The sequence below is a fragment of the Gambusia affinis genome, linkage group LG15 (genome assembly GCF_019740435.1).
Source record: "Gambusia affinis linkage group LG15, SWU_Gaff_1.0, whole genome shotgun sequence".
Taxonomy (NCBI): domain Eukaryota; kingdom Metazoa; phylum Chordata; class Actinopteri; order Cyprinodontiformes; family Poeciliidae; genus Gambusia; species Gambusia affinis.
This window is the reverse complement of record NC_057882.1, coordinates 13,725,859-13,751,771: the sequence shown is the minus strand read 5'-3', so window position 1 is coordinate 13,751,771 and position 25,913 is coordinate 13,725,859. Positions and strand designations below refer to the sequence as shown.

Below are 25,913 nucleotides of genomic sequence, written 5' to 3'. Positions count from 1 at the left end.
GGATTTGTCACCGGTATGTTTGAATGTGCGGAGAAAGACGCATATCGCTCACCATTGTTGTCCCCCCCCCCCACCGACGCTCAAAAGGTACACGCCAAGATGCAAGCTAGCCAGTGCTGCTCAGCTCATCTGAAGGTGCCGCCTGCTGTAATGGACTCTTTTCAGATAGACAGCGAGATAAGGATACACTATACAGTCATGATGAGCTGCACAATGCAGGCTGCTGCAAACCAACACCGCGGTGTTCATTGTAATACTCACAGAACGGACCGCTGCACTTGACATGAACGCATTAAAGGACCACAGTTGTTTTGTTTTTTTTCCTTTTAAAGGCGAGAATAAGACTCCAATAGAATGATTTATAGACGCTTTTGAACACAGCGAGGTTCTTATGTCTGTTGTCACCTGAAACTTCAGCACAGATTAAAAGTATATTTGAGTGAAGAACATGGTGATTAGCAGATTTTGCAAAAATGTTGATACGCCTTTTGCGCTTTTGGGTTTTATCCTTGTTACAACTACAAATTGGATCGTGTTTTAGCAATAGCAACAGCAAATTATTGTGAAGTGGGAGAAAAATGATTGATGATTTCAAAATATTTGTACAAATACAACCATCCTGTAAAGACCTCAGTATCTTTTTTTAAAATGAATTTTTAGGACAGTGGCAAGAAGAAAGCTATTGTTCAAAGAAAGTAATTAGAGATTGCTTTCACAGTTTACCATATGCCCCATAGGTTATATAGTTTACGTTTTTGGTTTATATATGCAGAAGATAACTAACGCAGCATTCAGATAACTCATGATGGTTGCAAAATCATGCTGTGGGGAGTTTTTTATTTAAAGGATGAAAAAGCTGGCCAAAGATTATGGGAATATGGTTAGAGAGAGAACCTCTTGAAACCTTCATTTATATTTAAGAAGTGACTGAACTATATAAATGCATGATTGTGACTAATGGTTCAGAGTCTTATAGTTACTGAACATTATCTCGCTCTGTAATCTTGTTGCTAACATTAAATTGACTTTTCATGTTGCTGTTCTTCCATCTGTGAGAAGTTGGATGTGATGGATCAATTTCTTTGCCACAAATTCTCTTCCCTGCCAGCCCCATAGATACAATCAACCGCTATACTATGTAACTTTTTAAAATATAATTTGTAAGGTTGTATATGAGTGGGAATGGAAACTTATATGAGTGCTTCCTTTATGTGGCTTTATTGAAATTGGTGGAGCATGTGTTGATGGAAAATATTGGTCAGATCTGCCTGTGTCATTTCACACGTCATCAGTGACTCCTCAGCTTTATGCCATCTTTGCAAAAATTTTATTTAAAGGGCAGATGACCCTTTAGAGCAAAGGGAAAAAGTGAGTGTATCCTTCTGACCTGCCCCTCCCCTCTCTGTTATATCCTCTGTTGCTCCCTGCAGGTAAAGCTGATGAAATACATCTGTAAACAGCTGCAGTGTAAAAGGAAGGTCCCAGACACAGAGAGGCCTGAGGCCCTGGACAGCTACCCCCACTTACGGGACTGGCTGCGCACCGTCAACCTGCGACCAGAGCTCATCCAGGTACGCCAAGCCGTTCTTTGCGGATACCAGTCTATTCTGGCTGGTGTAAAGCAGTCTGCTGTGTGTGTCACACTGACGTGTGTCCAGTATGTGTACTCTTTAGCCCGTTATCGTGTGCATGAGGAATGCCTGATCAGTGCTGTAGGATAGTAAAGTGGACCTTATTGTCTGCTCTGCACGTCAACTCAAAAATGCCAATTTAAATTGAATAGCGCTTTAAAAATATGGCTTCAGACGAATACAAGGAAAGCCATTGTTAGAGTCCTGTAAAATGTTTGAAATTTTCATCTTGATTGCACAATAAGCCGGTGTCCAGCAGGCTGTCGTTCTGAAGTTGTTTCCACAGTTGCTGGATTAACAAATGCTTCTTCTACAAGTGTATAAGGAATGTCCCAAAAGTTAATATTTGTTCAAGCCTCTTGTCTGGATGGAAGCTTTCTGGGACTTGTCCCAGTTTTTTTTTTTTTTTTTTGTCGGGTAGAGTGGAGTTTTTGATATTTGTGTAGGCATTGAAATCTATCCGATTTATTCGACACTCTATTTCAACTCGTTTTCTTAACTGAAGACATTAACAACTATCCTCCTGATCAGAGCAAGCAGGCATGACTCTCTTTTTTTTTTTTTTTGCTAAATGAGTCGGAGACCTGTGAAGTGTTTTGTGCAGTTTTGGGAAGAAATTATTGTCACAGATACAAAATAGGAGTTTGTGATTGTAAAAAAAACGTGTAAAGTTCAGGTATACACAAGTACTTTTGCAAGGCGCTGCAGTTTTCTACCAGTATAAACGGTGCTTGTTGATGTCACATAATGCTGTCATGGCATGATGCTGACCCACTTAAAGCGTTGCACATTATCAGACTGAGATTTGTACAGTGCATCTCCTTGGCTTGTACAATGAGGGCTGCATTATGTAATGGGGAGTCCAAAAATCCTCTGATGGTTTTTACTTTATTTATGGAATCCAGCATCTCTGCTCCCACGCTTCAGCTTACAGGAAGTGAGTCCATGACAGGCCTGAGTGGCTCATGGTGCCTGCCTTCCTAAATGGTTTCTCTGTGAATTAGTAACATTTATTAACCCGGGGTGGCCTTCTAAATGAAGATTACAAGTGCTTCCCCATTTCTGTAGCTGCTTATCAATTTGATTTGTGCACACCTGAAGTGTAAAAGTATTTCCCTACACTTCTTCTGAACAGTAATTTAATTTAAAGTGGGAAGATGGATTTGTGTAGCTACATTATATAATTTTGTTATGTATTTGAAGAGCTACAAGGAGACCAGGCTCATGGCCACTTTTAATTCTCTCATCCTTGGTAGTGTTTCTTTTTTTTCTTTTTTCTTTTTTGCACATCCGCCTGTGTGCTCTTCATTTTGCTTATAGTGTACACACGAGTGTGGGAGGTTGCCCTAGTTTTGTGATCAGTGTTTGCCCTCTCAGAGCAAAGGGTTTAACCTGACTGATAAGCGTCTACGCACTTCCCATGTAAAGAAAAAAAACAAACCATGCTGGACAAGGTCCTAAGTGTTGTTTGGGTTGCTATTTTTGCCCACATAAAAGAAGCGGCACAAATTCAATGTTGCATTGAAGTTGTCGTTCAACAGTTTCTTTTAGTCATTCTTTGCTATGGCTGTTGCCATGCTTCAATAATTTAATGGTGGTGTTTTGCTGTTGCAAACATTTAGAACCACCAAAATATAAGTAATTTTCCCTTGAACAAGTCTGACTGATAACTGGTGATTACAGTTTTTTTTTTCTTCTTCTTTTCACTAATTGCATCAAACTTGAACCTTTTATCTGTCTGTATACACGCCGTTCTTTGATGCACTTTGTTTTGAGTTTAATGAAACCAGATAAAAGTTAGAGACGTATTCTTTGATGCATGCAGGCACATAATCCTATCACCCTTCACTTTCTGTTAGATTCAAATCTTCACTTGCAATTTTTTTCTAGAGATTATACTGTAATCTCTGTATATTTGAGTAAATCTTAATATTTAAATCAACATGTGCACACAGACCGTTTTTATTTGGTTGTTAATCTTTGTGGTGACTCCATTTTATTGACTCAACCTGAGCCTAATTCTGACACTAAGGGGAAATTTTTACTCATTTGCACTTGCAGGGCCACTACAAAGTTGCTGAATCTCACAAATCTAGCAAATAAACACTAACAGTTTAACACTGCAACACTACCAGTGTATCTGTAAAGTATTGCACATTTCTCTGTGTGCAAGTCCAGTTCTGGCTACGATTTTGAAAATTCCCCACATACTGGACTCATGACTTTGACTTTATTTGTTCTTATTTCCAGACATTTGGTGATCTATGATGCTTTGTCTACTTTAATCTTATCTATGTGTGCCGCTTATTTCTTTATTTCATAAAGTAATCTATATAATGCAAGTTTGTGAAAAATGTCCTGATGAGGACAAAATAGGTCCAATTCATATCCACTTATTTAGAATGTCTGAATATTTCAATATTACTTAACAATCTAAAAATTAAGAATGGACAAAATTGTGTACAAATCAGCAGGGGTTTTATAAAATATGGGAACTGTAAGAATCTGTTTAAATTACAAGCTTAGTTTTGTAATATTGGTTCTTTTTTCTCTTTTTTTCTACCCTGTCCTATGAATCCGTCTTCCCAGTTATGCATCTAATAATTTGCTGTCATCCTCACTCTGTACCATCACTGACTCCCAGCCATCTGTTTGTTTTCATCTCTTTTCTGCAGGCGGTAGAGACAAAGTTGTCCTTGGACACATTACTGCAGATGACTGGAGCTCAGGTGAGAGATGCAATGAGAAGACTGGGGTCCAGTTCAGAAGAATGTGCTAGACTGGGTGCTGCCCTCTCCTGTCTAAAGAGTGCCACTGAATCAGGTATGTTGTATCACTAATGTTGCCCCCTGATTGAACAATCTGTATATAAGCTTTGGGCTTTCTTCTAATTGTTTTTTGTTGTTGTTGTTTGTTTTACAGGAGGTGAAATGAAAGAGGATGGTGTTTCCTGGCTGCCTGAGCCCACCAGGAGGGACAGTGGCTCTCTACTAACGGCAGACCAGCTGCCTTTCCTGGGAACTCCCCTCCGCCCCCACAGTCCATCGCCTCTAGCCCGCCCCTCCACCATCCAGTCCACGCCATCCACCCCCTCTGCTACCTTCCATCATCCCCGTTCTGGGTCTGTTTCAGCAGCACCCACACCAGATGGGCTGGGATCATACGCCTATGGCGACAGTCCCCTCACAGATCTGTTCCCCATGCCTCGGCCACGCACAGCCCGGCTCCACGGGCACACCTCCACCCCACCTGTAACCCCACCGTCAAATAGGCGGCAAAAACTGAAGCCCCCTTGCACTCCTCCGCCTCCGTCCCGCAAGGTTCTGCATCTGCTCCCCAACATCACTCTGACACGCAGCAAAAGCCACGAGTCCCAGCTGGGCAATCGCATCGAGGATCCCCCCAACAACAAGTAGGTGCCGTTCTGAAGTTACGTCCACTTTAAAATCTATTAGGTGGTGGTGAAGTTTCACAGTTTATGACATGTAATTGTTAGCATTCACAAGAGCTGGACATGAGATGGTTGTCATGCTGTGGGAAACAATTGTAAAGGAGGAAACCAAACGATTATCCTATCAATAAATTTAAACCTTGAATTTTGCTTTCATTGAAATCACCAAACTAATTTAACATTTTAAATTGTAAATAAATTTGTCTGTACGGATTTGAGGACATTAACTGAAGATTTAATATAATTAAAAGCTAAAAAATTTTTATTGGATGTCCACCAATCAATTTGGAGTCAACCAATTGTTGATCATCTCTAATTGGTGATTGGTAAGTCTAATACCTGCATAGCCTATTTTTTTTCCTGTACATCAGCTTCATATGAACTTGGGTCTTCCCCCACTTTCTGTCCTCAAATAAATTAACCAACAATTTGCACTGGAATGCATTTTTTTGAGTTTGGGTACCATGTCTTGATGTGTAAGTGGAAATAATTTTATGATTCCTTCATTTTTTTGGGGGGAGGGGAAATTTAACCACTACTTCTAATTATAGTCAGCAATCATTTTTCTTTTTATTTGATGCGTTTAATCTTTAGAAAAAGAGACTGAAGTAATCAAAATCAGAATGACTTTAAACCTTAAACGAAAGCAGAAATCGGTACTGGCCACAAAATGCCTTGAAAAACATATTTGTTTTCTCACTGTTTAAAAGTGAGATAAATGGATGTATTTTTTTTAAACGCATCTCCTAGTTATATTTGAGAATCTCTATTTTAGTTAATCTTAAATTCAAATCAATTCCCTATATATTTTATAGAATCTTTTTTTTTATGGATAAATGATAATAATTCTCTCTCAACACAAATGAACTGAAGTTTAAATATTAATAAATGATATTTAGAAGTCGTTCTAATCTTAGGAACGATGAATGTCATTTTGCAATTTCTGGTGAGGTTGTTGTTGATAATTCTCATTGGTTAGAGTAGAATTTGGTACAATGTCACCACAGTGACATATTTGCTTATTGTCTCTCTCAAACGATGAATTAGTCTGTTTTAGGACTCGGGCAGAGCTTTGCTTTGATCCCCTCACGTTCCCTGTGCAGCATCCTTTCACATCCTGCCTGTTGCTCCTTTTTCTCTTACTGTTGGAAGGGAGCTAATCCCAAACAAATTCCCACAGATTATGAGTCATGTCAAAACAGGAAGCATTTCCTAAATCCAATGCTCAGGGGTGGCAGCATACTTATTCGCTGTTTTTCCCCGCCACTTGCTCTGTGTTGTGATTGAGTGTAGATACACAAACAAGCCACAAGATTATCTACAATATCCTGTTGCTTTATGGAATGGGGGGGGGATGTTCAGTAGGACAAGAGAACTACTGCATTGAGAAGAGATGTGTGTTCAGATACAAAACGTTAGTTTGTTCTTTCCCAGCTGTCTTTTCTCTCGTGTGATTACATGTGCAGCCAGATCACAGGTCTGGCACAGCTTGGTGCTCTTCTTGTGACCTCCATGTGGGTGTTAAGGATGCCACTATTGACATTGTGCCAGTTCTATTAAGGTGCGCCAGCGTGGCTCCTTGCACAGCTTACATAACCTGCCTCGTGCTGTAAAGAACTCAAGTGACGCTGCAGACCTTCAAAGTTGTCACACTACTTGATACCAGTAAATTAAATCTGCTGATATTCTTCTTTTTTAATCTTTTTACCTTTCAGGTGTGGTAAAAAGAACAAATTATTGCTGAATATGCAAGTGAATGGGAATGGATGTGAGGACTCGCCTTCTCGGTATCCAGTCAAGCCCGTGCGGACCCCTGGAGTGACGCCAGCTCCCAACACCGCACCTTACACCCTGCCAGGGACTCCCACGCTTATTGAGGAGCACAGCATAATTAAAAGTGGGCCATGCGTATTTTTAAAAATGTCTACAAAAGTCTATGTTAAATGTATTTCCATGTATTTAAGATAAAGACATAGCAGGACCACCACTGATTATCAAGCATGTTGATAATCTTCCTGTCTTCCATCTGCTTGCCTGCCTAGACAACGTAACGATGCACCGCAGCTCCCCAAAAGCAGTCAGAAGGGACATCGGTCTAGCCGTCACACACAGGTACACCTTTTTCTTTTTCACAATCCAATGTCACTGAAGAAAGTTAGCTGTGTTTCCTACTTATGAATACTAATTCAGTGCACTGATAGTACAGAAATGAAATGACCTGACTTTGTCATTTGTAGGTTTTCAACCAAGTCCTGGTTATCCCAGACATGTCAAGTGTGTCAGAAGAGCATGATGTTTGGTGTTAAATGCAAACACTGTCGGTAAGTCGACTACTTTGTTTAAAAGGCTTCTTTAGTTGTTTGAAATAAAATTTGATTTCCTGTAGAAAAACATGGAAGGCAAATAAATGCAATTTAATTGTATTCAAATTACTTAAGTATTACATTTTTTAAATGGTGGAAAGACAATACATAGAGGTAATGTTTCTTGGTTAAAAGCTGATTAAATGAATAAAGGCACAAGAACTGCCATTTTGCAGAGAAGATTTCTGCATAAACTAGTTAAGTCACAGTAATAGCGTTGTGTTTTACATGTTAAAAGCATTAAAAAAAATTACATACAGGGAATATTTCTGTTTTCAGCAGCTATGAGTTTGCTTTTTATCTGTCTTTAGTTAATCAGCACTGTTTTTGTTAATTTTGACTCATATTCCACTTAGCATGGGCCCTGTACTGTGAAGCAGGTTCAGTTTAGAAAGTCAGATTTGAGTAAGTTTGTCTGAATAATTAAGATTATTCTAAATTATATGTCATCACTGGTCTCTGAGTTAATGAGGCCTTACTCATACTTCCTAGACTGTCTACTGTTTGCTAAACCGGAAAGTGTAATTTAAAGGCCAAACACTGCAGACATAGAAAAAATAGTTATCAGATCATGTTTGTAAGAAAAAAAAATATATTTCAGCTAAAGTACAGTTAAATGCTTTAAAAGCAATTTCAGATTGACAGATACATAAAGAAAGTTAGCCTTGGCATATAGCACTGAAGTACAACTGAATAATATGGTTTACCATTTTATTATTAGTACATAAATATTCTCCATACTTATGAGATCGTCCCTGTTCTATGTCTTATTTATTCATCATCCAGTGAAGTTTCAGTAATTTCAAGAAACATTTTTTTTAATTTGGATGTATGTATACTAACATGCAGACATAGTTGGAGGAGTACGAAACCTGCACTCACGTGTACTAGAGGAGAAAACAGGGAATCCTTAGTCTCTCACTCAGGCTACACTGTTGTTACTAATTCCAACAAAACATGTTTACATAGATGTAACAAAACACACTTGAACCATTTATAGTCTGACATAAGAGGCTAACCCAACTTGTTCTGAAGCAGGTTAGACTTCTAGTGCAAGTTCTGTGCTCAGAAATGCTTTCAAGAAGCACAGTGGCTTCATGATCCCCCCCCCCCCCCCCAAAAAAAAGCAAAAAAAAAAAAGCCTTGTGTTGAACTTGAAGTTACCTTAGTAAGCTATTAATCCTGCTTCGTAGTAGAGGGCTGTGATGGCTTGACTTAATCTTGATCTGGACTTGAGGAGCTCTGTTGGTGCTCAATGTTAATTGTTACGCATGTGTTGCCTACTGTCCTTGCAGATTAAAGTGCCACAACAAATGCACAAAGGAGGCTCCATCCTGCAGAATCTCTTTTCTACCAAGTACGTTTCTTCATGCTTAACATCCCCCCCCGCCCCCCCCTGCAAATTTCTGATACAGGCCCTGTGTGAAAATAATTACGTGTTCTGCAGTTGCCAAAATTAGGAGGACCGAGTCAGTTCCTTCTGATATAAACAACCCTGTGGACCGACCACAGGAAGCTCCTCAGTTTGGTACATTACCAAAGGCCATTACAAAAAAGGTAATGAAATGTTTTAATATACAAAATACCTAAGATCTTTTCATATTTTTTCTTATTACCACTAACCTCAGTTTGATTTACTTTATGAGAGAGACCATTAAGGACTACCACATAAATGTGAAATGGAAGTAAAAAGATTTTGAACTTTTAATATGATACCCCCAAATACAATCCAATTGTCTCTACAAGTAACCTAATTAATAAATACTATTACGGTAAGTGTTATTTTGCCTCTGCATAATTGCAGCTGTTCTGTTAAGTCCTCAGCGGTTTCCTCAGATGTTACCAAAATGCAACTTGTTTTTCCTGCATGCAAAACTTTTGTGTGACGGAAAGCTAACACTTTGCTCCAACCCTGAATGCATCTAAATATTAGTTAACCCTCTCAGAAAACCTGAGAGAAGCTGCAAAACAGTTGAGAATGTGGTAGAGGACGACAACCTTAAGCATACAAAGCTACAATAAAATGGCTTACATGAAAGTATATTTATATGTTTGAAGGGTCCAGTCAAAGTCCAATTTATTTTAAAAGCTGATGCAGAAAGATGGCTGTGTAAGGTATTTTCGGGGGCATTCTAAACACACTAAACATTTATTTGTAAAGAAAATTTGAAAGCCTATGTTTTCCTGTCCTTCCACTTCACAATTATGCACAGCCTTTTTTTAATCTGTCACATAAAAATCTTGGAAAAAACATAAACAATTGTGTTTATGTAATCAGTGTGAATGCTTATTCAAGGCTATGCAGGCTTTTATTATTCCTCTGTTAATAATGCAAGTGTCACTCAAGTGCTAGACTAAGAGGTGTAATTGTCAGTTGTCCCTGTTAAATAAATGACCTATTTTCTTTTTATAAGTGAGAACTTTTATTTTCCACTCAGTTCCACCATCTGCTCATTTGTCCTGCTGTAAAGTGGAGCAATGACAGCTTTTTAGCAATTTATACTTCAATAATGCATTCACGAAAGGAAATCTGGCTCTTATGAGCTCCTTTAGTAATCTAAAGTGAAAAGCAGTGATATACTGATTGAGTAAACTTTATTTTTCTTGAAATCTGCGTCTCGTCAGGATCATCCTCCTGTTATGAACCAGCTGGACTCGAGCAGCAACCCATCCTCCACCACTTCATCCACTCCTTCCTCCCCTGCTCCCTTCCAGCAGAGCAATCCTCCGAGTGCCACACCACCACCTAACCCTTCGCCAAAAGGACACAGAGACAGCCGATTTAACTTTCCAGGTAAACCTGGCCACAAAGCTCCTAACGAACACGTTCAAATCCGGAAGCTTAAAGTGATTATTACTGCTTTTTAAATCCATGTAAGCTCATTTTTTTCTTCTTGAATAGTAGTAATAATAATGTTATTGGCCTCATGCACCCCTTTGTCCCTCCTTCGGGGTCTTTAACACTGAACTGTGCTTTCATGATGGTCTCCTAACCAAAAGCTTCACTAACCCAGAATCTCTCCTGCTATGCTGTCTTTCCCCTCTCCGTATTTTTCACAAAAGCTGCGTATTATTTTCAGCATAGGCAGCAGTTTATCTTCCCCGGTGAGTTGACTGTCCCTTAGTGACACACCGAGTTCTTATTACGCCATCATACCACTCCATAACCATTAGATTCTCGCAGCTTTCTCTTCCTCCTGCATGATTTCTGTAGAGTTGCTAGCTGTAAGTGTAGCCGCCTCCTCTCTCTGTGTGCTTACTGGCTCTTAGCTGCATTTTGACACCATCTGCTGGAGATGTTGAATAATTACATGATCTGTGTGGTGGGATAACTATTGAATCATTTAAAGGATGTTATGCTATTCTCTGTAGATGTTTGCAGTCCTACAAATGTGTACTCTGATGTCCTCCAAGACACAGTGTAAGTTGTGCTTGACTAGTTTTAATTTAAATGTTTAAATATTTATTCTTCAGTTGTACCTCTGATGGCAGTATATAATTTGTTTTGCAGCAGTGAGGTAGAGCAGTCAGCAGATGACACACACAATGAGCTGGTTGAGGATGAAGAGGTAATGTCACAACATGCTTTTAGATTTTTTTTTTATATACATCTTTTTTTGTGCACAAACCAATCTCTTGCTGCCTGATTTAAGGAAAGGGATGAGAACTTTGAGGATGAAGATGAAGATCCCGAAGCGGAGGAGGAGAATGAAGAGGACGACAGAGGTGACAGAGGGGAATACGAGGAGGACAGGGAGGAAATGATGGGGAACATCGGCTCAGACGGTGAGTGCGACGAGCTGGACGATCTGCCTTGCTCTCGTGGAAACCAATGGAAGGGCCCCATATCCCGCAAGCCCAGCCAGACGAGTGTGTACCTGCAGGAGTGGGACATTCCCTTTGAGCAGCTGGATCTCGGAGAGCTCATCGGAAAGGTGAGGATTCTCAAAAACGGTGTTATTGACGCGAGTGTGAGAAGGTAAACGTCCTGAGTTTTTGCGTTTCTGTCGATCAGGGTCGCTGGGGTCGGGTGCACAAGGGTCGGTGGCACGGCGAGGTCGCTATCAGACTTCTTGAGATTGATGGAAACAATCAGGATCATCTGAAACTCTTTAAGAAGGAGGTGATGAACTACAGACAGACCAGACACGAGAATGTAGTCCTCTTCATGGGGGCTTGCATGGCTCCACCCCACTTAGCCATCATCACCAGGTAAGAGCGGATAAACCAAACGCACCTCAAGTTGGGACGTTGCTTCGGTTGTGTAAGCTTCTCCTTCTTTTTCTTCGATAGTTTCTGTAAAGGAAGGACGCTGTACTCTGTTGTTCGGGACACCAAAAATAATTTGGATATCAATAAAACGAGGCAAATCGCTCAGGAGATTGTAAAGGTATTTTGCTTTGTATCATGTTCAGTGTCACTTCCTGCCAAAACTGTTTTGTTTGTCATTAGTGCTTTCTCAAGTCAATTATTTCTCCTGATACAAAAATATATACTAATTATAACTTTTATATTTTTTAAACCAAACTTAAAAACATTGAAATAATAGCAAAGTTTTCATGTTTTTATTAAACGGAATACCACAGTCTGTTTGTTTATTTTACTTGGCAGACAACCCACAGTTAACAACTCAACAGCTGCTTGTAGCTCAATAACACCATTTTTAAATGATCTGCACCCTCAACAAAAGAGTTTTGTTCTTTAGTTTCCAGATATACGTATATTAAACGCAGATATATTTCCAATAGCTGAGTATGTCTGTCTTGTGAGTAAGGGGACAATTTTTGAAACCATCTTTCAGACGGCACATTCAGTTGCTGGCAGTGTGCAGCCAGCAACTGAATGCTGGCAGTGTGCAGCAACTGAATATGAAGGGGGGGGGAGGTTCTGCATTACTGCATGTTACTTAATGCAGCTGGGTGAAAATAAAAGCACCCGAGTGGTTAGTATGACTAGAAAGGCACAATATAAATTCAATTCATTTGCCATGCAAAACAATGCAAATGTTTTTCCAATTATGTTTTCTGTTTTATTGTTGCTGCTCAAACACTTTATCATAGGGTTAGTCCTGTGTTTTAATTGGATTGAAAGTGTCTTGAAGGTTTTTACATAATCTTATCCCTCACTATTCAACATAGGGAATGGGCTATCTCCACGCCAAAGGCATCGTTCACAAAGACCTGAAGTCCAAGAATGTTTTCCATGACACCAACAAAGTGGTGATCACGGATTTTGGCTTGTTTGGGATTTCTGGAGTCGTTCAGGAGGGGAGGTGAGGAACGGCACCTTCAAACCACAAGCTCAGCTGAAGTTCTGTTTACACTGCTCGGCTGTTGCCAAGGGAGCTGCAGTGATCTGGAAAACTTGCTGAGGCCTGCAGTGGCAATCCTGCACCCATCTTTTTTGCTTGTCAGATAGTCATTTCTATAGGAAATGGCATGCTTGTAAAGATTTTCTTTTCCTTCTCAGGCGTGAGAATAAACTCAGACTTCCGCACGGTTGGATTTGTTACCTGGCGCCGGAGATTGTGCGTAAAATGTGTCCAGGCAACAATGAGGATCGCCTTCCCTTTTCAACAGCAGCGGACGTGTATGCCTTTGGGTAAGTTGTGTTGAAGCTCTGGAGTCCTCCAGCCTGGTTCTGGGAGTTCTGATTAATATTAATTACATCACTGACTTCCTCTTTTTCAGAACAATTTGGTATGAGCTTCAAGCTAGAGACTGGCCAATCACTAACCAGCCTGTTGAAGCCACCATCTGGCAGGTGGGGAGTGGCGAGGGCATAAAGAAGGTTTTGGGGGAGATCAGCCTGGGCAAGGAGGTCACAGTGAGTTGACAAATTGCGTTTAGACCGTTTTACTTAATATAGTCAAGAAACTTGTTAATATAGTCAAGAAACTTGTTAAAGCAATGTATTTTGGTTTTGTTAGGAGATCCTGTCTGCCTGCTGGGCGTTTAACCCGAGAGACAGGCCGACCTTCACTCAGCTGGCTGACATGCTGGAGAAGCTGCCCAAACTCAACCGCAGGCTGTCGCACCCAGGACACTTCTGGAAGTCTGCAGAGTAGGTATCCCGCAGCAGGAGCGGAGGTGAAGACACTGGACATGAAAACACGTGCAGAGATTCTACGTTTGTTTTGGGGGGGTTTGCTGTTTTTATGGTTTCCCTGTGGTACAGTGACCTGAGCAGTCATGATATCTGTCGCCACACTGTATAAACGACACATAACTGGAGCCGAGCTCGGGTCAGACTTGTAGCTGGGGTATAAAACAAAAAAAAATAAAAATTGTTAGTATGTTTGTTTTAAAATAGTTCTTCAGATTCTTTGCTTTTATTTTTTTTTGATAAGCTGTGAAATTTGTGTTTCATAGATGTGTATATACATCATTTCTTTAGCTTAATTTATTCTTCAGGCAATCTTCAAGCATAGATATTTCTAAAAGTAGTTTGAGATGCTTATATTTTACAATTGCTGAGGTGAAACAGCCACTGTCTATAACGGTTAGGATATTTCCAAATGCATAGACATGCTGTCAGGAACAGATTCTGACCTCCAACAGCGACGCAAGATGGAGGATGTAATACAGCGCCGTCTTCATTGAAGCTGTAACACTGTTGTAAAATGTGAATAATTAACAGCTATTGCGTATTTTAAATAGTACATTTAAATAATTTACTTAAAGAAACCTGCTTTAAAACAAGACAGCAAATGCTGTAGAAATTATTTAAAGGGTTTAAGAGTATAGGCATTTTTATGTTTTTGCAAACCATATTCCATATCTTCCACAAATACAGCCTCATGCTTCTATATGAAGGAGTGTCGAAAGAAATTTAACTGTAATTTCACTACTATAAATAAGAGGAAAAAAAGTAGTAGTGTTCAAAATACTTGTCCTAGCTATATTGAGAGGAGAGTTAATATCTCACTTAGTGTGTGAGATGAGTCGCTATAAAAAGGGTTTTCAGTGTTATTTTTAAACCGAGACGGAACATTAAGAGCTCAACAGCTCAAAATGTCTTCAGCATCTTACATTAGGTGTTAGGATTACGAAGTACAATCATCTGTGTGTATACCCTAAAAAGTTTAAAACCTTCACTTACATCAGATTTCAAACAGATTGCATAAAATTCCATCACAATCACTAGAAAACTGCATGAATAATCAAAAAGTAGCTTTATATAATTAAAACAATGTTTAAAGGGCGTGAACAGTGAACTGTTTCTCCTTTTAAATAGACTCTTACAACTTTTGTGCTCCGTCTTTAACCTCACGAATACTTAAATACTTCCTCACCTAGTATCGACCTCCACACAGAACAGTGTTGTTTTTAACACAACCTGTTCTGTACATTCAGTGACTGATCTAGTCACCAGCATAAAAAGCACCAGGCTGACGATGCTAAATGTCTAGAAAGATCAGGAATCAGGTATTGGTGCCGTTACTAAGAATTTTCCCACAATCAATGAAAACAAAAAGATTAACGTTTTTAAAGAACTTTTAAAACATTTACATTTTACACAATTGCTGAAACATTTAATAAGTTATATGTATTTAAAATACAACAAAAAATCAGAATTATAGCCACACCAGCAGGCTTGCATCATCTTTTAATCACTTTTGATTAGATTAAGTTGAGCAGTAAAACTTTTTATTAGCGTTCAGAGAATTCGGTTCACTCTGATTGGACATGCAGCATGTATACAGCTCAGCTTTATGGTAATGTTAATATCTTACTTTTTTTTTTTTTTTTTTTTTTGCTTTTCTTCTTTAATTTGCTTTTTCACACTTTTTGTTTTTGCTTCAAGCACCCCAGAGCTTCACTATAGACCTATCTAGGTTTAAATGACAGGTTTCACACTTTAGGTTAGAATTTTATAAGTTGAAAAACACCTAAAAATGGAGAAATACAAAGTCCTGCTGTCTTAATGAACTTCCCTAACTGTTTAATGTGCTGGATCTTCTCTGACTAATCAAAATGCTCCTGTTCAGCCTGATTCTTTTACTAACCATCTAACATTTCCTTTGCCCTTTTTCTCTCTCCTGTTTTTTTCTTTTCTTTTTTTTTTTCTTTTGTCTTTTATCTCTTGTCTAATCCAGGTTGTAGCAGCCACTCTGAAACATTAGCAATGCAAAACAAAGCCTGGTTCTGCCTTGCATGCTCCTGGATCCCTAACTGTTACAGGGTTGATCAAAGCATTGCCTCTGCCTGAAACGGGCTCCACTTCCACTAATCCCCAGTCCAATCTTCCGTGTCTAACCGTTGGCGTATTTCTTGTTTGGAAAGTGGATCGAGGGACTGAAATATATGAAAGATACAGAGCCCTTTTTGGCTTTTCCCTTTTGACACATCTTGAAAATCTCTTTGCCTTCTTGTTTTTTTTTTTTTTTTTTGCTTGATTCAAAAACATTTGCTGGGCTTGTGAGTAACTGACTTGTGGCGTCTGTGAGACTGACTGACTGTGTCTGCTGATGGCTGCTCACCTTCTCTGTGCTGCTATGATGTGGCTGTTCTCACTGGGTTCCTGACAATGGCACTTTTTTTCCTCTCCCTCCTCCCTGAAAACACACGAAGCAAAAGGCGCTGCTGGATATAAAACGGACCCAATCACTGAACGGACAACTTCATTTATCTCTGTTTTTTTTTTGTTTTTTTGTTTTTTTGCCCCCCTGAGGGCTCGACATGTTGAACAGGCTGCATGAGTGATGCTCTCAAACCAGCTGCCTTCCGCCTCTACTCCCTCGCTTTTCTTTATGGCTAGTGTGACGGCATGTTGTTCACTAACCCCGTGCCCAGACAATATGCACTTTTGTCAAAAAGGAGAAAAAACAACTTCTTTTTGGGCTATATTTTAGTTTAGTTTTTTTTTTTCTTTTTCTCTTTTGCATGGTGGTTTTTGCTGTGTTTTTACAGTTTCTTTTCAGACGAGTCTCAAGGACTGACCAGTGTGATGTGCTCACTTGTATGTCGCCTTTTTTTTTTTTTTTTTTTTTTTAAAGTACAATCTCCTAAATCTCTGTTTATGGGACTCATTTGAAAACAAATACAGGTCAGTGAGAGGTGTGTGTGTGTGTGTGTGTGCTTTACTCAGTAAAAAGCAAGCAGGTCAAAACTACACAGGCATAAACTACACATACCAATATCTATTTGGTTGAAGTGCATCAATAAGGAATCTGATGCGAATGTGTCCAAAATCCTCCCGTAAACATGACCGCCTCGGTGCGCGTGTGTGCATTGTTTTGTGATTCCTGGCTTCAGTTGGGTTGTTGGTATTTATGTGTTTGTTTTTTGTTTTTTATCTCGTTGGTGCACGCGCAACTGGGTGAGCGTTCAGTGTCGGAATACGTTTGGTTTTTTTGGAGGGTTTTGTTAAAGATTGCAGTACCTTGTGTTCCAAATCCATGTAGTATGTAATGTACATAAATTAATATAAAGCAAATTAACACAGTTCTTCTAAAAAAAAAAAAATTTTTTTAAATGAATAAATTAAATTAAAAACCTTTTATATGTAACATACTTAAAACATGTTTTTGATTAGGTACTGCTCTGGCTATTACAGATGTGTAAATATATATTTATATTTTTTCATGTATAAAACACTGTAAAAAGACTGTACATGTTTTTTTAAGGATGGGCCAATTCATGTTTTTTATGTTATTGTAAAGATCCATATTTTTGTATTGCATGTGACTACCATTCTGTACACAGTTTCTGTTTCCATCCGTGGAAGACAATAAAAATGGGCTTGTCATGTAATAAGTTAACATTGTTTTGCTTTGTTTCCAATAACCACATTTGCATTTATCAGATACCCAAATAGAGTTTGTGTGTTTGTTCTTGAAACACGCAACCCAAGGACATAATTAACTTAAAAAAAACAGGCTAAAAGTACGAATTTCTCGAAATATGTAATTAGAAAATTGCTAGAGTGCATAAGGAAATCAAATCTAAACTTTAGTGAGTCTGTTTTTAGTTTATTTTTTTACGTCTTCCTTTCCAGTTATGTACAGACTTGTAGCTCATGATTGGATATTGAAATAAATATAATTAAGCTGACACATAAGTTTATAAAAAAAATAAAAATGGGTCGATCAAAAAGTGAGTATAAACAAGCCAAGAAACATGAGCTCACTGGCTGGAGAGTTGTATGGCAGTTTGCCCAGTGAAGGTTAAGTCTGGAGAAATGCCAGATCGGTAGCTTGGAGACGTAAACCGGCACCCCATCCAGTGATCTAAAATTGCAGTGGCAAAACTTAATAGTTCTTAAAGTAATCTGCAGACTTATGAAGTGGCTTGTTTTCCCAAGAGAGGTCACAGGTGAGTACAACCATTCCTGTTACACTCCTGAAAACAAACATGGGTGGTTTGTATTCAGGAGTGTAATACAAACCAACAAGTAATTTCTTCTGTATCAAACTGTGTTGAAACAGTCCAATTTTAAATAAATGTTTTCAAAAGGTTTCTGGATAGTAAAAAAAAAAAAAAAAAAAAAAACTTCGTTTGCCTACTTCATAGGTAACATGTTTTTTTTTTTAGAACTTTTTCCAGCATTGCAGGATTTAGCAAACTTGTGGCATTGCTAACTGATCAATTTCTGTTGACAGTGAGCAACCACACATTATTCTGACCTGTTAAACATGACGGAGGAAAACCTGATAAACAGAGGAGCAGTAGTATTTTAGCTAGATGAAAAAAAAACTGGTTAGGCAAACTTATTTGTTTGTGACTTTGTGGCCAATAACACACTGACGCCAAAGAAAGTGTTAAATTTGTACGTTCAGAAATAAAGCTGAGAGTGCAGAAAACCAATATTGACCTTAGTGAAAAAACTGGTAAAGTTGAAGCATTTCCAGCAGGTTCACGACGGGATTGAAGTTTATTATTGCTTTTCTACAATGTTGCTTTTTGGGCTAAGCTGATTTTTCAAGCGTCTTCAGTAAATGCATTAAAAACTCTTTATTCTCCCTTTATTCTGCAGGACAGTAATCCTGCTGGAGGAAAAAAATACAAACTTTTCAGGGTGAGTAGAAGGACAGATGAACATATGAAATGTCGTCCTCTTAAGTTTTTAAATTATTGCTTCAAAGGCTAGCGGCGAAATTGTTTAAGTAGATGTATCTCCCTGAAACACCTGCACCAGGACCTGAACGTTGATTTCGCCTCGCCTCTAGGGGGCACTAAAACTCCGCAGACTGCTGTGGAGCTGATCACATTCTGCATAGAGAATACATCTTTATTTTACTTTCTAAAAGTTGTGAACTTTTACCTCAAGTCCGATCATTAACAACCTGACGAAGGGGAAAGATTCATCCGGTTGAATCTTTCCCCTTCATCAGACTGAAGGTTGCCAGTCTTCACATTCACGCCTCGAGAGCAATAGCAGCAGCAGGAGGAGATGCATGACATTTCCCCTGCGCTCACTTTTTTTCTTTGGGACTTCCTGTCTCATCGGTAATGTGGACTAAAGTGCGAATCACATCAGCAAATCATTTATAACATGGCTACAAATTTAAAAGCACAACCACAAATTAGCGGCAACAGTACGTCTGCAATAATCTATTTCAAGAACAACTTAAACCATAGCCTACTTTAAGTTAGACTCTCCACACTAATCAACAGGTATTTATATTAATTAATCAACAGCAGTGCCGTAAAAAACAAAAGATGTCCTTACTGATTTATTTTGCTTGTTTTACAGCACCTGACTCAGATCACACACATCTTTATATGAGGCTAATATAACCTTTGCAAATATTATTACATATTTATATTTTCCAAAACACAACAGCCGTTCAAGCCAACCAGGACTTTTTTTTTTTTTTTTTTTTTTTTTTTTTTTAAAGGTTTTACTCTACTAAAATAGTTTTTGTCAGTCTTGGAAGCAACATGCCATCAAGCATTGGCAATAAGTGGCAACGAGTCTAACTTTATTTCCATTCTTCTTTGCAGAAGTGTGTTAATTTGAGTTTTTGAGTATGAATACAATGTTTAAGGTCATGGTACACCAAACCAATTGAGTACCAGTTCAAACTTTAATTACGCCACTTCAAAACCTCTGTTTTTTTTGAGTCATTCAGAGGTTGACTCCATTGTGTGTTGTAGTTTGTCAGGGCCAAATAACCCAAGTGTGCTTGAGGTTGACCTTGTGGAGTAAAGTACTTTGCTCCTGGATGAGTCATCAATATGCTCTTGGAGTAAATGTGGGTCTTCTTTGGTTAGAAATAGCTGTGTAGCTCTTTCCTGACTGATAGAGTGACTTTCTATCAATCTGTTCGCCTACTTCATGTTGTGAGACGGGTTCTATCTAAATGAGGCAATTACATTTTCCACATGAAGCCAGGGTAGTTTGAATAGCTTTCCCTTCCTCAATAATTAAGGACATCATTTCAAAGTTGTACTTTGTATTTACTGATGATATTGTTGTGTGTTTAAAAAAAAAAAAAAAAAGCATATGAAAAAGTAAAAAACAGAAAAAAATCTATATGGGGCAGTAGACTATGTATGACTCCATCATTTTTAAGGAATTTGAACAGTTAAAGTTAAATGACTAATTACTTGACTCTGCTTGCCCCCCCCACTTCGACAGCTGATAGCGGTATTTTCTCAACTTCTTTTGCTTAGGCAGCTTTTTTCTCTGATAAATACACGTCGGTTTTTCTCTCATACCGGGCCTTGGGGAGCTGCCATAAAAGTGAGAAATACTCCGTGCTTGCATTCAGCCCTTGAAATTGAAAAGTTGCATCCGAAGCATGGCTCGGACTATAAGGGGTGATGAATTGATTTCTGTGTGCGCTGGTTTTAATGCGATGGAAAAAAAAATAGAGAGAGAGAGAGCACTTTGTGCCCTCTGCCCCGACTAAAAGGCCTTTTGACTCCAACTGGCACCGGGTCACGTGACCAGCGCTGGGCGATTAGAAAGAGATTTTTCCAGCACACTCATCACACACAATAGCATTGAGGCAATGGATAGTAGCCGCTTCAGCTAATTGTACTTTTTTTTTTTTGACATTTTAGTAGCATGAAATGTAATGATGTTCAGGTGAGCTGTAAGACAAAATTGAAGTTCGCGGAAACTCTAAAATTCAGCGTTTAAACTTGGTAAAGAGCAAAACAGAAGGTGGAGGAGGGGAGGTGGAGGGGGCTGCACTCTGGAGGCCATTTTGACATTTGCTGAGCCCACCCGTTGCAACTGTCAGCCATCAGCTGATGTCCTTGGGATTGTCTGTAATGAAGCTGTCCACCATCACAGCCAGCGAGTCAGCTATTTATAGACGTGAAAGGTAGCGCCGGATGTGCGAGAAAAACACAACACACGCAATTAAATGGAAAAAAAAAAACAAACAAAAAAAACGTCTGGCTTGCATGCATGCACACACAGGCACCAACATCCAGCGTAAATGTATATTGATGAGTGTGGCGTTACTGACAAGTGGGACTTTCCGTTTCTCGGAGGACGGCGTGTGGCTTTTTGGAAATGAAGTCATCTGTGTTTCTTCTTTTCTCGCTTCCTCCTTTGATATTTATTTGGCTTCATGGTGCCTTTCTGTTTCAGCTGAATAAATCGTTCAGGAGATGACATCCGACACCTTCGAGCTTATCATTAAAAAAAAAAAAAAATCACCAGAAAAATTATGATTGCTTTTATCCCACCTTTGCATTCTTGCAATTTTTCTTTTGTATTCATTTTCACATTTGTGGCTCCTGCAGATGTGCAAAGAAAGTGATCCCCTCTCTCCCCCTTTATTTCGTTCAATATTCAAGAAAAACATCAGCGTCAGGAAAGCTACAGATCTGTGGTAGTTTCTACCGCTTTTGTTGCGTCTCTTTTATCTGTCTTAATTCTAACGACAGTCGTGATGATGACTTTGTTCAGGGCCGAGCGGTCTGAACAGCAGGCGTTCACACGCTCCGAACTCCAGCATCTCTATTTCCATCCCTTCACCAACAGATGCTGGCGGGTCACGTGGAGGAGGAGTGGATTTAGTTAGGAGTGCCGAGTCTCGCAGCCTCTTCATCACGTCTCTTCTGCTGCTCTCATCATCTGCAGCATCCTGCTTTGTGAAATTAGGCATTTCCCCTTTAAATTCTGCAGCGCAGGTGCAGATATGTAGCCACTTGGGAAACACGGCATACATCAAGCAGAGGAAGCAAGATGAGGAACTTTAGAAAATAGAAACACTTTTTTTTTCCCCCGATGCAAATTCATGAATTGAGAACAAAAAAAGAACTGATCATTTTTCTTTCATGAGTTTACGGCACGTTTAGAAAAGGAGCCATAAACTTGGACCCTTTTGACATTTTGTCCCTCCGGAAGTTGTGGTCGATGCGAAACGGCCACCAACGTGTTTTCAAAACCGCTTATAAAAGCCACTTGTATGTGTGTTAAATTTAAATTACACCACGCTTTTGAGTTTTCAACCTTTGGAAAAACACACATTGCTGCATTCCGTTTGTACTTAACCAAACATAATAAAGCGTTTGCGTTATGAAACTCCAATAAAATAAATGGAAGATTGTTGTCTGGAGAAGTGGAAAAGCTCATGTAGTGTCAGTGAAAGTTGAAGAATTAATGTACTTATTTTATGGAGGCTGTTTTTTGTTGTTTTGTTTTTGTTTTTTAAAAGTGTCAAAAAGTCTTGGAGTATGCATGCGCAACACTGAACGAAGAAAACCGAACAGACGTAGGGCCAGTTTTCGCTTTCTTGTAAATAGGAAGGTAAACCTTTAAGCGTGACACAAGATGGAGGCGGATTCATTTTTGTTGTTTAAAAAGCGTGACCGAGGCCTTTGCAATGCACAGGCTGAGGTGGTTTCTCATCATGTCAGCATCAGTGACCCGCAGTGACCTGCACAGACAATTATTCAAATCAAGAATAGTGTCTAAAAAAAAAGAGAGAGAGAGAAAAATGTTGCAAGTATGTTTGATTGAGGATTCCATAAAGTGAGGTGAAATTTAGATGGAACCAACCTAGATGGTGAGTGAGAGTACAGATCAGGCCGCATTTACGATCTACTGCTTCGCATGTTGCTATGACCACTCCACTGAACAGAGCAGCCATCACCACTTCCTCTTCTTAATATAGTCCTAAGAGGAAGAAGAGAAGTCGTGACAGCAAGAAGAGCACAGTTGATTTGAACTGACTTTCATTGCATCTTGGTTCCTGTAAAACTCTGGACTTTGCTCATCAGTTGCTCCAGGCTCTCCATCCATCCACACAACCTCCTGCTCTTCTTGGCAAAACAAACAATGTAAGTGATGGGTTTATTGTTTATTTATGATAATTAAAGTAACCAAGAAATCATGATCTGACACAAATGTGTTATAAAAGTATTACTGATTAAACTTTAGCTTTAATAAAGCTAAAGTAAAGCTTTACTAAAGCTGTAGCTTTATGTTAGCTTTAGTAACATAAAGCTACAATTTAATCTGTAATACTTTTATAACAACTTCATGTCAGATCATGATTTCTTGGTTAATGTCAAGTTGTCATAACGAAGACATTTTGAATAATGTCAACTTTGTATTAAAAGTGTCACGATGACACTTTATGACAACAGTGACAAATATTCATGAAGACTTACTCATGTTCTTAACAGGTTGTTATTTCATGTTTATGACGTTGTCATGACAGTCTTATTCACAACCCGTCAAATAAAGTGTTACCTTTTATTGACTATGTGTTTTTAAACTCAACTTTAAAATTACCAAGGGGTGAAAAAAAATAACCTCTTGTGATTTCTATAGACAGGAAATCTTTATGATTTCCTGTCTATAGAGATTTTGTGACCAAGTCTTTAGTCAACAAGCTGAACATATTTAGAATGAGCTTGAGTTACTACTAAGCAGCTAATTTTATCTGAGGTAAAAAAAAAAAAAAAAAGAATCTAAAGTAATTAATGTAACTGCTGACAGTAATCTATTCTGTAGCAGCGGCTTAATGGGGACAGATCAGTTTTGGTTCCCGATGCTTAAACTCAGCACTTAGATTAAAGAAACAGAAGTTTTTTTAGAATATAAACGGGCAAATACTGAGCAGGCAGGAAACTGGTGGAATCCTGTCACCCACCAATGGTGATGTCTTCGTTCAAAGCAAAATTACAAGTGTTAACTTTAGCCAGATTGTCTTAATTGTTAATTGCTGTACAGTTTGTGGAAGAAAAAAAATCTGTTGTCGAAAAGACTACAAAGAACATCACTTTTATCAATGTAAACATGATGATAATTATCTGAAAAAATACAATGGAGTTATTCAAGTTGTGTTCAGACGTCTCAAGTACTCTTCATTGTGTGTGAGTTTATCCATTCCTGTCGTCCATTTGCATCAGAAGCGTGTTTTAATCCTGAACTCTCCTGCGCCTTTGTTTTTATAGATATCAACATGAACGGCCTGCTGTGTTGTGCTGAAGTTCTGGCCGTGTTGCTGTTTATCCCGTGGACTTTGTGTGAAGGTCCAACAAAGGATCAGGACAATCCTACGGCTTCGACCGCCTCTAACGGCGCCTCAGAGAATAAATCAGTAACTGGATCTGGAACAATAAATTCTGTGAACTCAACCGAGAGCGATACCAACATCCCCACCACTCTGCCCACCCCTACCCCTACCACCACCACCCCTACCCCTACCACCACCACCACCACCACTGCCACAACATGGAATATTTTTGATCTAATAGAGAACAAGCATGCCAAGCTAATAACCTACGTAGTTCTGATCGCTGCCTGCTTTCTCCTGATTTCTACCCTGGCACTTGCATGCAAGGTGTGCCAGCTGAGAAGACGCCTCAAGGCGACAGGCGGCGACTCTGAGTATTGTATCGGAATGGACAAGACGAGTAAAGCCGAGTCACAACCAGAAGCTAAAGAAAACAGTTTCCTGCTAACAGAGAACGGTCAAACAACTCAGGAGAGCGACGTCGGCGCCACCCAGGAGGACGGAGGGAAGGCCGATGAGGTTAAGCAACAGGGAGACGAGAAGGAGGTGGGAGACTCTCAGAAGAGTGAGGGGGGCGCTACGGCCGCAGCCCCAGAGGAAAGCTCTCCTCCTTCAAAGCCGGCAGAGGAGACCACCAGCTCGGAGCCCGCCAAAGATCCTCCGCCGCCTTCCTCCTCTGAAAACACAGAGGAACCTAAAAAAGATCAGTAAAGGTTTTCTTCACGAGTTTCCATTTCAACGCAACTTAGCAGTCGTTTTCAGCAGCGTCTTAGTTCCTTTTAAGATGAAGCGTTTATACATGTAATCTTAACCCATCAGATTGTATATTTGTGGACGTGTCTTCCATTCTTTTTGGCTTGCATGTTTTTCATCATTTCCAAATTAAAATTTGACAAAATGTGTTCACTTGGTCTTTTTTGTTTTCTTCTTCTTTTTTTCCCCCCCAAAAGCAGAAAGTGTCAAAGAAAACATGCTTCTTGAATGGAGTTCAACGCGGGATGATTGCTATTTATTTTCAGTTCCCAGTTGGTTGCACAAGATATGTCTGTGTCCATGAAGTTCCTTGCTAAAGTATTCCTTCATCTTGGGCCGTTTCACAATTTGTCATGTGACTTTATGGGACAGAGCAACACAAAGTCAAGTCCATGTTTATTTGCTTTGCACATATGCAACAACTTCAGTTGTGCAAAGTAAAAAGCAATCACAACAATCACAACATCAAAGATAGGTAAATGATAAAAATAAAAAGTAAAATTAAGCTTGGTAATAAATAAATAATAAAATTGGCAGAAAATACCAAAAAATAAAAACCAAGAAATTCCTAATTTCAGCTGCAGCGATTTCCAAAAAATAGCAATCACTGAAGTCCTAGCTTCTGCCTTTTTTATTATTTCACTTGACGCAAGTGGTGCATTGAGTGAAAAAGAAAGGAACAATGTTTTTTTTATTATTATTATTATTATTAAGAAGCAACAAGTTTTTCTTTAAGGTTTTGAATTCTAGAGTGTATAAATGAACTTTTGTTTGTGTGAAACGTTTGTTACCTTGTAGGTGTGTCCTTGTACCTCCCATCTTGGGACCCTGCCAAGAAGAGGGCCCTCCTCAAACCCAGCTCTTTTATAGGAGAAGCTGTGATGAGAGCTGGAGTTTGATTGGGCGGGGCAAATTGAGAAGGCGGGCTCAACCAGTGTGCAGGTGGACAGCTGGATGTAGCAAAAACTGATGGGAGGGCTGCCATTTTGAACTCTGCTGTGTGGCTGGAGGTTGAATAAACCAGCTTTGTTTGCTGTACAGCCATGATTGCTGACATTTTCCTTCCACACCACTCTTCGCAGTATACATCTTTTCTTTTTTTTCAAAAAAAAGAAAACAACAAAAATGCAGCTTACATGAGTCGACAGTACTGAGCAACGAGAACGCAAATGGAGAAAACTTAGTCAAAATTAAAGGTAAAGGCAAAAGGAGAACATTGATCATGGAAGCAGCCAAGAGGCCCATGGTAACTGGAGGAGCTGCAGAGATCCACAGCTCAGTTT

At 39.2% G+C, this 25,913-nt stretch overlaps 1 protein-coding gene across 2 annotated transcripts in view; it reads left to right on the top strand.

Moving 5' to 3' along the window:
- The window catches only part of LOC122845017 (kinase suppressor of Ras 1-like), a 34,134-nt gene extending 9,356 nt beyond the window's left edge, over positions 1 to 24,778 (top strand). Inside the window, exons 2-23 of one of the 2 annotated variants that reach the window (XM_044140969.1) lie at positions 1,431 to 1,571; positions 4,307 to 4,454; positions 4,554 to 5,043; positions 6,798 to 6,979; positions 7,125 to 7,194; positions 7,320 to 7,403; positions 8,741 to 8,802; positions 8,893 to 9,002; positions 10,071 to 10,239; positions 10,509 to 10,550; positions 10,818 to 10,866; positions 10,957 to 11,014; positions 11,099 to 11,380; positions 11,461 to 11,657; positions 11,739 to 11,835; positions 12,584 to 12,717; positions 12,915 to 13,046; positions 13,136 to 13,271; positions 13,375 to 13,508; positions 18,423 to 18,464; positions 22,634 to 22,693; positions 23,816 to 24,778. In XM_044140969.1, the coding sequence (XP_043996904.1) occupies positions 1,431 to 1,571; positions 4,307 to 4,454; positions 4,554 to 5,043; positions 6,798 to 6,979; positions 7,125 to 7,194; positions 7,320 to 7,403; positions 8,741 to 8,802; positions 8,893 to 9,002; positions 10,071 to 10,239; positions 10,509 to 10,550; positions 10,818 to 10,866; positions 10,957 to 11,014; positions 11,099 to 11,380; positions 11,461 to 11,657; positions 11,739 to 11,835; positions 12,584 to 12,717; positions 12,915 to 13,046; positions 13,136 to 13,271; positions 13,375 to 13,508; positions 18,423 to 18,464; positions 22,634 to 22,693; positions 23,816 to 23,849 (2,853 nt within the window). In that variant the 3' untranslated portion in view covers positions 23,850 to 24,778. Of the gene's footprint in view, positions 1 to 1,430; positions 1,572 to 4,306; positions 4,455 to 4,553; positions 5,044 to 6,797; positions 6,980 to 7,124; positions 7,195 to 7,319; positions 7,404 to 8,740; positions 8,803 to 8,892; positions 9,003 to 10,070; positions 10,240 to 10,508; positions 10,551 to 10,817; positions 10,867 to 10,956; positions 11,015 to 11,098; positions 11,381 to 11,460; positions 11,658 to 11,738; positions 11,836 to 12,583; positions 12,718 to 12,914; positions 13,047 to 13,135; positions 13,272 to 13,374; positions 13,509 to 15,543; positions 16,438 to 18,422; positions 18,465 to 22,633; positions 22,694 to 23,815 lie in introns of those variants that run through there. The other variant, XM_044140970.1, reaches the window with a different exon arrangement.
- The last annotated feature ends 1,135 nt before the right edge of the window (positions 24,779 to 25,913 follow it).